A 13,187-nucleotide genomic window follows, 5' to 3' on the forward strand; every position below is an offset into this window, starting at 1 on the left:
GGTTGATTGCGATCATATTACGATGCGCCACTTTCCAAGTGCTTGTCACTTTCTCGCTGGCATTAATCCGGCAACGTGTAATTTTCCTAGGTGGAACCGACTTCGAGGAATTTTCACGGATCCTACAGTTAATTAGTTTAATGGTGCAACGCTAAAGACAGAGGATGCCGTAATTGGTCGAGCAGAGAAAACGTGCTGAGGGAAGATCGAGAATCGAGGCGAACCGTCGTCTTACACCCTGCTGAAAAGGTAACTCGGCCAGAAGGAAAGCGCGAGTAAACCGGTTGCAAGATTAGAAAAAGGTTATGGATTTTCTTGAGGCACGCGTACTGATTTCTCCTGGTGAGTGAAAAATAGTGAAAATTCACCTGTCGGCTAATAGAATATTTTCTCGACATGATTTTAGAAGATCTTGCTCCTCGCGCCTCGCTATTGCCATTGTTAAATGTTTCCATTACTTTGAGCGAATATATTTGCGTAGAAGATCGCGGATTTTTATGCACTTACAGGAGATTGGAAAGTACTAATATGTACAGAGTGCACATAATATGCAAGAACATAGACGTTATAATCTTTAATAAGTAAAAAATTATGACACGCAAAGGGTTTTGCAAAATATATAATAAATTATAGTGGTTTATTTTCTGCAGTATAAAAAGAATAATAATTGTTTCCAACATTATACCTACTAAGATATTGATATTAAAAAATTGTAGCGTTATTTAATCTGAATCATTTTCCAATTACCTAAAAAAATTGTACTTATGTAAATAATAAAAAGGCAATTTTATTTATTTGAACCTGTATAGTAGAAAATTTTCTACTAAGAAGATCAAATTTAACTGTACAAATAGGTCATTATGCTCCAATGTGTATGACAATATCAATTAAAAAATGAATTCTTTTACCTAATCTAATTAATAGTAGAAAATGATGATTCTATTGAAATTATATTTTACGTTGAAACTGACATTACAGGAACGTTCTAATCTCTGAACACGCAAATCAGCTATTGTTAAAAGCGAATGTGCATTTTTCATATATATTCTTCATTAAGTTTAACGCTGTATCAACCATTGATTAATTCTAACTGCTCCGTTTTTCATAAGCTTAGTAAGCTTTGAGAACAAGAAGGAGAAAAAGAATCAAATAATAATTTTTCCAGTGTTACTACGTACATTATAGCTGTTACTACATTATATATTCTAATATTTTTACGTAAACATTATATAGAAAAACCTATTATCTTATTATTTTATATGAAGAGAAAGGAAGAAAAATAAAACTAATCTCGATATAGTAAAGACAGTAATCTTACACATGGATTCTAATCGTTATATATAATGTTTAATCCTATCGTCGATAATGTGTTCTGTTAAGAGATTGAATTCTCTAATACTAAGTCTCGACAATAATTATCTTTGCAATTGTTACGTTCAATTTGGCAAGTGATAAACTGTTTCCCGTGTAATTTCTGTCTGCAACGAAGTGCGTTGTGTTCAATGTCAAGATTGTCAAGAGCCACGAATGACCACAAGGAAAATTAAACGAAGTGAAAGCTCGCCGGAAGTGAGTCTCAGTTGGTTTCTCACGATGTCGGCTATGATACATCATACCGCATAACCGTAATACAAGCGTGAAAAAACAAAGCGAGTTCTTGTCTTCCAAGAAACCGATCCATAGCATCAATTGCACGCTTCATTTTCTTCGAATTTCCGTTACAGATGATTTGTTCTACGAACTCCTCTTTTTAGTAACAATAAGCAAACCTGCCCATTTGCTTTGCTTTGTTAAATTCTATTAACCAACTTGATCTAATGATCGATTCTATCGATCACTTTGATCTTTCGAAAGGTTCAAATTAAATCTACCTTATGATGGAAATATCGAACATTAATCATTTCATAATTATTATTTATCATATCATACTTCATTCTTATTACTTTAATAATAAACAATTGTTAAAACAAAAAAGCGTGTTAATATTTTAGATATCAACACGCGAAAAATGATTTAAGCAATCATTGTCGTCGATGAATATTTAAATACTCAGAGAAGGAAAAGATGGGAAGAGGAAGGACCTGATATATCAGGAAGTCCCTACGAAGATTCAGAAAATTGATCTCATCGAAGAAAGAACATGAACGAGTCGAGTGAGCTTCAATTAACAAATATATTTTTCTACAATTACTAAACAAATTGTATTTTTAGAGACATTGTATCTTCACGGCTGAATTCATTTTGAAGCTACTATGTCGTAAAATAAGCAAAATTGGATATGTCGTTATAGATTTTGCCACTTAACCACATCGCTTTTTTTTAGAAAAAGGCAATTACATTGTGAAAGTATTTTTCTTTGATAGTAACTTTCAAAAACCACCAACTTTTATTACGATCTTTTGCTTTATTCGATCCGTCGAAGCATACGAATTTTTTTAAACTAGAAAGTTAACGTAGTCTTATAAGAGCAAAGTATTGAAATTGTCATCTCCGGATATTCAACTTCTCCGGCTACTATTTCAAGTAAATAGCTCAGTTAATCAGAACACTGGAACACCTGTGATATTCTAATTAATAACAGCATAATTACAGATTTAAACATAGCAATCATAGTGGAGTCATGTAACTTTGAAGTCATTAAACAAGGAATACATATAATATAATACATCTGTTACGACTTTATGATTGTCGGTGAAGACGACATACTTGTAGTCATTGAAAAATGCTAAACTATAAAATTTCTTTCAATTTTTCTACGATTTCAATAACTTTCTGAAATGTTCAAATATACTTGTCTTTTTTACTCATAAATAAGTCTTAATCAAACAAATTTATTTCGTGCTACATAACGATGACGTGAAAATATCCAAATTCTTTCACGATTTCAAATATGAAGTTTCATTCCTTAAATCGAACGCTTTTATATCAATATGTATAATTTCTAAATTCTTGGAATTATTTCTAAATTAATTTCCTGTTAAATACATAAGATTCAAAGTATTTTTGAATCACTCATTAACATTTGTATTATTAATTCAGGAAACACTTTAATATATCAAACGTAATACATGTTTCAAATGATGATGGCGAAGAAAAATCGTACATGAAACGACGACCGATTTCGATGTAAATCCCAGCGGCGGTCGGTCTCGCGTGTCAACTAGGGCCGCGTCTCCTCAATTATCAGAGGTTTTTTCTCGCGACATGTCAAATTGTCGCCGGGGATAATCGAGGCGGGTACGATCGAAGGCTTTATTTTTCCTGCGATCGGAGCGAGACGAGCTCGGCTCATCAACCACCGTCACTGCTGAAGAAACGAAACTGGGCGAAAGTACTTCGGCACTTAAGTACCTCAGCACTTCAGCACTTCAGCGCTTCGGCACTTCAGTACCTCAACTTCAACTTCAACTTCAACATCAACTTCAACTTCAACTTCAAGTATTTTAGTGCTTCAGTACTTTAGTACCTTGGTGTTTTGGAGAGGAAGAGGAGGTCACAGAGCCGCGTATAAAGACAGAAATGCGAAGACGTCGCCTGGAAAAACTCGATGCACCGCCACCCTGGTAATCGCTCTGTCCGTTCGGTTTCCTTCGACTCGGTAGCTGTCCTTCTAGCTGTTCAGTTAATAAGAAGGCTACTGTTTTTTAATTAAATCTTAGAACGTTAAATCAATTAACGAATCAAAAGCACAAGTTTATAAATATTTGCATACATATTATTTCCGCTTTTTCTAGACTTAATAAATCTTTCTTAAAATTTTAAAAATCTCAAATCTAAATCAGCACTTCCGTCTGTCTGCTCATTACATAAAAATGATACATACATTACATGATATATTAATTTGGACAGTACTGAAAAATTATTTAACTATTTTACTTTTTACATTATGTGGTTACTTAGATGTTTCTTTATTTTATAGACAAAAGTAAACCTTTGATGTATATTATTTAAAGATATAACTTCTATACCCTTTTTGAGAAAGAGAACATGACTAGAGTATATGAATATCTTTAATAAATTTGACGCAAAGAACGCTATGTTTCATCGTAAATAATCGATAAAATATTTCTGTAAATTTATGTTACAATTGTTCTTAGAATTTATTAGTTCTAATTTTCCATTTGTATATTTCAATTTCCGTGTATATTTTTAGCAATTCATATTATTAAAACATTCTATCTTATATGAAAGAATTACGTGGAAAAAAGAATATTTTCACTTGGCTATAATTATAATACTACTGATATAAAATGTAAGAAACTATAACAATCAGAGAGCATATAATATCATGGAGATTGATAAATAGTTAATTGAAATGGATAACAGAACTATTTTCTTAATTAATACGAGGAAGTAAGCATTTCTTCCCATTAAAGCCATTAAAGTACATAGGTTTATATTATTCAATAACTGTAAGAGATGATTGCTACGTTTCCTTCCATTTAAAATTCCATAATTACCTTTTCGAAAAATTAATGTACGTCTGTAAATGAACTTCTGCTCTTTTCTTAAACTTCGCTCAAACTATTTTATCTGATAATTAATAATGATAGTTATTACGAAACTTATTATTAATCATCGTCAATGATAATTCTGAAATTTATTACGAGCTATCCCTGACAAAATTATGAAATTCTTTTTCTTTTAACAAATTCCATCGAAACAACTGCTATAAGATAAATGTTTCAAGAAATTATTTTCGAAACAGTTAAATAAAACGAACGATATTAGCTACGTTCTTCGTTTCATTTCCGATCCAATTTTTTTATCGTTAACAAATTCCTGAAGTCTGCGGAAAATATGAAAGTTTGTTAAAGCAAGAGTGATCAGAGCATAAAAATTCGAAGGCAATGGCAGGATGAAGCGCGTACACTTCCCAACATTTACAAAAGCTTCATTCATGGCGAGTCTTGTGTATCAACAATATTAGCAAGCAATTAACACGCGATCGATGAAAAGTAACAAATGCAAATGAGACTAATCCGAGATGAAGAGTTTGACGGTTGTTGAACCGCACCAACTTCATTAAGGAATCGTTCATTGGCTTCTTCTCGGTGGCTACTCGTTCGCCATTCGTGGGCAAGAGCATCCGGCTGTGGTCAGTGGTCTGCAAGGCCGATGCCCGGAAACCAGATAGTTAAGTCAGATTACGAAACATCATTAATTCAGTCTCGAAGAGCATCTAGATTAGAGAAAAAGTCGTGACCGAGATGACCAAGTTTTTTTTCAAAATTACAGTTCATAACCACTTTTCTTGCTACGAACATCATCGCGTGATAATTATATCAAAGGGGGCGTTGAAACCACACGCTAAAGCCGAACGTGTTTAAGTCTAAGACTACCCTCTGTTAAGGTGAAGTGAAACGAGATACAGTGGCTTGGATGTGATGTCGTGCGAATAAAAGACACCGGTACAACGATCGTATACGATAACCTTATGGGTAAACTGCGGATTTTCATTCGTTCATGAGAAATTAAAAAATGTAAAACTACACAAAATGCATGTAATACGCAAGGACATAAAAATACTCGCTATGGTATTTAATATGTAAAGCAAATCACTGCTTGCATTCCATTTCTTTGGTCGTGTTTATTAAGATACGAATTTGCATAATAGTACGCAGATGATCTTATCAGATGTTGACTGAAACAATGCATACTTTATATGTATAAACTGTATCATATATAAACTGCATAGTAATATACGACAGATTTACAGATACGTACGTTAATTAACAAACATAGTCTATGTATTCCAATATATCATTTCTTCTCTTGCGCAATAAGTTACCAATAATAGTAGATTTACAAGTTACAAATCGCAACTTGGAGAATTCTGTTGCACAAAGTTTTGCGAATTACAAATATATCTTTACAACTTATAAGATCGCGATCATTGTGGAGTATTTTAAAGAATACGATTAAAAATGTAGAACCTCCGTAGAAAATTGTTTTACCTACCAAGTCTTATAGAAAGCGCTATATTTTGGATACTCGATACGTGTTTTCATATTATGCGCATTGTGTGCAATTTTGCAATTCCAGATTTCCTATCAATGCATAGCAATCCGTGGTCTATGTATCACGTATTCTTGGTACACTTATACTGTAAGTATATTTTCCTAAACGCTTTCAATTATACCTTATCATACTGTACAATACGTACTCTACTTTGTGTTGAAAATCTTTTTCAATCCACCATACCGACAAAAATACGCAACAGCCTGTGACGTCAATGTTTGACCATTTTCCTACAGTGCAATAAACGATTAACGTAATGAGTGGTTTCAATGTACATGCGAAGGTATTTTTCACGAATGGTTCGACACTTCGGGAATACATTCACGAACACACGCATATATGCTGTGTGGTGTTCCTCTTGCCAACAGAGTGTGTCGGCCACGCTCTTGACTTTTAAGACTGCTAAATAGGAGACCATTCTAAAGGTTCGTTGTTTTCATACGACTCGAAAAAAGTAACGTAACAACTGGGGCGATAGTACACCGATTATGCTTTACAGTTACCTTTTTTTATTCCTATTCTCAGAAAGAACAATACCTCACAGTTATCAATATGTCTATTATGAGAGGTGTCCATATTACTTACAATTCTATTGGACATGAAAATATTGAAATTGTATGAAATTTACAAAAGTATAGAAAATATTATTAGTATATAAAATATTGAAAATCGAGCTTTTATGTAAGCCCAAAATATCACGTATAATATTTTGAAATAAATAAATAAATATTATACGATATTAGATTAGAAATAAAATATCAAATTTTATGGAGCGATAATTTTAATCCCGAGCTTCGTAAATTGTCATGGATTAGGGAAATTGATTTTTCTAATAGTTTTTTATATAAATACTATCTTCATGGAAATTCAAATTCCCTGCATAGGAAAAAATAACATCGAGTATTTATCACCTGTAACTCTTATAACTTATAATAACAATTATATAAATTGCATGATGTTTCACGGTTTCTTTTAGCAAGCAACTTTCCTTATGACCCTGAGATCTTCGGTACATTCATACATATATAGAAGCACAACATACCTGTATTAACGATAGCCCTTTTTTTAGCTCCTCGTATCAATCAATCGAAATTTTAAGACTCGACCTAGTTCCAACACGGCACTCTATTATGACAATATAGGATACTGACAACGTAGCGATAGAAACGTTTTAAACACGGTATCTGCTATTTCTTTTCCTTCTACTACTTTCCAACTCCATAGGCACAAGTAATCATTTATCGTTTAAAAAAGAAAAAATCAATTCAGCGATAGATTAACGTCTAAAGTAGAATAAAATATATGTACAGTGCAAGTCTATTTATTTAAATATTTATACCAAAATATTAATTAGTGCCCTATTAAATGAACTGTCGAATCTATTTATCTGAACGTGAATTCCTAAACGGAAATAATTGATAAATTTCGATAAAAGGTAACGAGAGAATTATTCGATAGTTCGCAGATAAGCTAGACAATTTAGAATATTTCACTTCTATTGGAATTCTCGAACATTTTATTAACACAAATTAATCCGAAAGCGTTTTCTTTTCTTGCAAATATATGTATGTATTCCTATATGAATGTACATATAGTTAGTTTACTGGGAAAGCAACACATCTTCAAAACCGTAAATTTTGAGATCTCTAAAAAGGTTAATTCTAGAGACGAGATATTTATATACCAAAATATCAGTATCACAATTGCCAAATAATGTCACTCAAGAATAACGTCGACATTTTCACAACAATAAAAGACGAACATAAATAACATTTTTTTTGAAACATTCAGAATCAGAAGACTATCGGCTAAATTGTAAAAGAAGCAACATCTTTTTCATTTCTAAATCAATCAAGCAATTCGTAATTCGTAGCTTCAAATTTATCGACTTCCATTTTAAACTGTTTTTCTGGAAAAGTTGCTTCTCCCGATCGTATTGCTCTTTCGTCATACCAATAATATCGTTTTAATCATAGAATCATAATTACCAACTATAGACAACCATTGAAAGAGGAAATTCCAACATAATCTCGAAACAAAAGAATCGACGCGACATTAAACACTAATTAAAAGCAGAAAAAGAAAAAAAAAGATGGCTACCGTTGTCCACGGTACACCATGTTGTTAATTCGAAAGGCAAGGACATCCTTTGTGTGTGTTTCACTTGGGGAGAGCAGAGGAAGTTTTTATGCATGGTGGTCCGTCGAAAATAGACAGTAAGGTCGTGTTTCAACCAGGGATACTCCGAGGTGCGTGACGTCATTTCCTACACCTGCCATGCATGCTTCCGAATGATAACACCGCACGTGGTATTGACACACCCCATACCACCGTCTGCTATCCAATTCACCCCATACAGGATACATCGTTGCGTGACGGCCGGCTCGCATCGCTGATACGTGCACGATTGTCTCTCCCCCTGCCGTTCTCTCTTTAATGTGTAATGCACATGCTTTACCGACGATAAATTACAGCTTACGATGATAATTGTTTCGATTCGTGCCGTGCCGACTGACTTCAGAAATTTTCATTCTGCTTGCTGGTTTACAGTTAGGAAAATGATCTCATCGCGTTTTCCAACGCGCTGTAACGTTCCTATAACTATGAAATTTATGTATCGTCGAATGATACAATCAAGAGCAAAACATTGGAATGTTCGTCATGTATATGTAGCAAGTTGTTTGCGTTAAATTCCACTTAGCTCTTTTCTTAATGATAGTAACGATTTTTGATATAACTTCCTTGAAAAAGGTTAATGTACTGTATGGTTTATGCTTGTGATGTATTCCGGAATGTGAAGTAATTTCTTTTTTCTTTTTTCTTTTAGTTATTTGCAATGAACTTTTCTGAGACGCGTTGGTAACTGACAATAGGAAATGATTTAGAGATTTTATTCAGGTTTCATCGTTTCTGATATGTAAGAGCGACGTAAACGTGTTCTACGGTTGAGACGAGAGTTTAATAAAATTAAAGCGTCTAATAGGATGAGCGTAGAACCAAAGACGAAGTATATCGAACTGTGAGAAATTTCTTTCACAGAGTGTTATGTATTTTGTTTTTCTCTGTGCATACACAGAGTAGGAAGAAAAAATAACATTTACGAGTACGTGTTTTATTTACTGTAATGATTATGTAAATGTAAAAAAATGCTTCCATCATATTATGTTCTCAAAGATATCACTTACAGGACACTGATCGCTCCTATCGTGTTACAGTCCTGAAGCCAGTTAGTTATTGGCTGTAACAGTGTCCGTATTTCTAACTAACTAAACAGGCTACATTTCATTACAAAGTGCAATTAATTAATGAATCAAAACTGCAACAAATGTTCAAGTTGTTATAATAGATTAAATCGTTCCACTTTTCAATTATCGTAATTACATTTTTTTTAACTACTTTATAAAAAGAATCGACTAAACAGAAAGTTCAATATTTCACGTAACAATGAATGAAAAACTGTATAAAATCACATACCTATAGGTAATACACTAAATTTAAGAATAAAGCTCTATTAAGATATAAATAATACACAAATTAATATACACTGAAAGATATTTGATAATATCTGATAAAGTACGTACGCAGAGATCGAATATTTCAACACGATAAAGAAACAAAACAAGATAAATTTCATCAATCCGCATCGCTCAACAACGATTAGGCAACTCAAAAGAATTAAACTTTACTCACCTTTGAATAGAGAAATTGTAATCGCTTAAACGAATACTTTGATCATTTTGACTTGCTTATATATTTACAATTTTAAAAACTAGCGATTTAAAATTTTAAGACATCGTCGAAAGAATGAATAGTTTTAACATTGAAGCAACGAAATATTGCACTGTCTGTACTCTCCGACTACACAGATATTGTAAATATTATGGTGTAGCCGAAATAAATCTTGCACGAGGTTCAAACGCTTAATAAAAACAAACAGGACTATCAAGTTTTTGTTATGTGTATACGTACATAATATGATTCTTATAAAAGTAAATCCACATTTTCCTTGAAACAAATCTTTCTGGTAAATCTCCCTTTCAAATGAGAATGCAATAGCTGATATAGTAGAGAATGCTTAATTGATTTTAAAATTCGCGAAAGAATCAATTTTGAACGAAAGCGTGTTATTAACATAATATACAGTTTTTTCGAAACCTAATTGTACGATCGTAATAATGAAAAGTATTCCCACGAGTTGCAGCTATTGATAATTAGACACTATCTCATTATATCGTGTTCTGCATAGTTATGCAAAGATAAAATGCGAGTTTCATAAAATGCTTAACGCGCGGTATATACGTTGGTTAACCATCTACGTTATTTCGTTATTACACATTTTATTGCTTTCATATGTGCGATCTAATTTGTTGCCTTTCATGCTTCAAGATTCGTCTTCAAGAGGAACTGAGGGCTCGACGCGATTATATAAAGCGAGATGTACTCCGTGAGAACGAATTCTCTCATGGAAGAAAACACCTCGTAGAAATCATTACAAAGAACCTAATAATTTCCAGTCGTAAGTGAAAAAGAGAAATGAGATTTCGTAATGTCATTGTATTATGTGGCACAGGCGAAAAATAATTAAACCGCTGTCCTTACATTTCATTCGAGATTGCGTCACGATTATTAGCGGTTAATTATTGATAGCTGTGCTGGGAAAAAAATTGAGGACACCGGCAATCGCGTTCGGGTTTTGCAGCATTGACATCCTAACTGTGTATTTAAATTCTTCTTTGCCAACGAACATAGGAACAAACATATAAAGTATTCATATAAATATAAAGTAGATACAATACAAAGTAGCACGTACAACTTACACAATTTATATTGTGCTGCGTAAAGCATATGCTATTATGCAAGATCATTTCAGCAATCAAATTCAGTTCATGTCTTACATTTAATATTGAATATGTGATAATATTTGGAAAGAACATTAGCTATACTATACATCTATATATTATTAAAAGATATCTATTAATGTATATTTAATACGTATAATAATAATAATATTAATAGCAGCAACAATTTATAGCATTGTATATTAACCCTTAACGCTGTTATTTTTGGGTCATAGATGATTCAGATTCAATTTAAGTTACGTTAAGAATTACTAACTTTTAAAATATTACTAATTACTTCACTTAAGCTATTCTGGGTATCTGGGGAACGATTCAATAGAAACAGTTGTAGTGTTATGAATATAGGATATACAGACATAAACATAAACATATAAAAATATAAAGACATAATAATCCTATTAAAAAGTACATCAGATTGTACAGATATCAAACAACAAGAGTACATATTAAATAGCGATGTATAATCGATGGAAAGTAGAGATTTCATATGTACTTTATAAGCATATTATACAACTGTACCTATTAATATATCGTACGATTCTCTGTTATTCATAAAATGTACTATTTTAATAAACAATTTAGATTTATATCCGAACTATATAATTCCACGCAAGATTCTGCTACGTGTATTAGTATTTTGTCTTTTGGAACGAATCATATACATATGTACAATTACAATTAAAATTATAATAAATAATCGGAGAATATAAGAAACAATCCCCTTAAGAATTTACAAGCCAACTTTCAAACAAGTAATTTGCAAACACTAAAGCCCGATTCAAGAAATTAGTATGTAACTGCACACTGTACTAATTGCATATCAGAAATCCGACGAAATTCTGCACTGACATAATTCGCAGAAGCGCGTCACTCACGATAGACGCGTTGTCTAATCTATACCTGTCACTCTCTGGAAGCGTTGCCGAACTTCCCAAAAATCACGAATAACAGAGTTTTGAAAACTTTCGCAACACGAACAAGCGTATCGAACTTGGAAAACTTTGATCGGATTATACTTACGATTTTCATAGAACTATCGTCCCCTTGGTTTTACTGCGTCATGTCCCTTCTTCCTCGGATATTTATTTACTCTCAAATTGCATCAAATTTTCCATTTCCCTTCTTATACTTGCACTTTTCAATGTCTTGTTCCGACCGATTCTTTTGTAAACGAAACCACGTCTCGGTAAACACTGTGCAATAAATTGTTCTTTCTAAACTTTCACTGGTAACATGTCACTTCACTCGAGAGTCACACGATTTATTTCACTTTCGCGATCATTCAGAAAATCGTTGCTATCCGCTATCGGAGATTCGTCGTGCGCAATGATTCGTTTTATCGAGAACTATTTGTCGACTCGTAGTAAAACGATATTTTGCTTAAGCAGCCTCGTTGTTTCAGATTCACCGCCGTCTGTCAGCGTGTTACTGATAAACCGTGCAACAGACACAGCGTGTTCGCCTGGCCAGGTGAGCTCTCGCCGGTATACTGAACGTTCGCCTACGGCAATAAACTCCATTTACCCACACGGCAGTCGATCACCCTCACGGCTTTGTTTACAGGCGCTGTTGACTTCGAACTCACGACGATCGAATCGCGAGAATAAACAAAGTCTCCTAATTTCATAATATCTTTAAATATACTTGATATCTAAATACATATTATATGACTTGCAAATTAGAAATTACATTTACAGTATTTAAATAAATATTTATTGCTACAACTAAATATTTATTCCACGATAAATGAATTACGCTTTATTTCAATTTTTTTGTATCCTCGTTTAATGCGCATTCGTTGTGTTTACATTTCGTTACTTCTTAGACATTGTAAATATACAATCGAAATTTATGTTTGTAAATACTGAAAACGCATACTGCTTAGAATCAATCGGGAGAACGAACTTCCTTCGATACAGATAACAGTGACGATCGTATTTGCGCTAAACGACTAGAGTCTGTGTACGGATAAGTTATTGGAAACATTCGGAAGAAAAATCATAGAAAATAAGTGTGGAACGTCTATCGGTGACAGACGATTGTGCAGTTTATCGAACGATCGAATCGGTCACCTGTTCAGGTACACTCACGACGGCAAACTGAAGGTAGAACCGAGACAGGCGCGCACAGATCGGTGTCTGATGTTCGTTCTGCGGCGTGAGCACTGACCGTACACAGAATACCACAAAACGTACGGTTGTTCAGAGTTAAATTCAGCCCATCGTGTTCCCCGAGGCATGCACCGACGGATTTCCCCTCTTTGTATCCTTTGGTCACCTGTGTTTCGACACCCGTCCACAGAATCGT

General features: G+C 33.4%; 1 protein-coding gene across 2 annotated transcripts in view; it reads right to left on the reverse strand.

The window, feature by feature from the left end:
* LOC100748423 (cadherin-23) overlaps window positions 1–12,509 on the reverse strand; it is a 32,654-nt gene extending 20,145 nt beyond the window's left edge. Inside the window, exon 1 of one of the 2 annotated variants that reach the window (XM_024370092.2) lies at window positions 11,901–12,509. In XM_024370092.2, coding sequence (XP_024225860.1) covers window positions 11,901–11,909 — 9 coding nt within the window. In that variant the 5' untranslated portion in view covers window positions 11,910–12,509. The remainder of the gene's footprint in view (window positions 1–11,900) is intronic. The other variant, XM_012389859.3, reaches the window with a different exon arrangement.
* Between the last annotated feature and the right edge of the window lie 678 nt (window positions 12,510–13,187).

Source organism: Bombus impatiens, unplaced genomic scaffold, assembly GCF_000188095.3.
Source record: "Bombus impatiens unplaced genomic scaffold, BIMP_2.2 scf_0665, whole genome shotgun sequence".
Taxonomy (NCBI): Eukaryota; Metazoa; Arthropoda; class Insecta; order Hymenoptera; family Apidae; genus Bombus; species Bombus impatiens.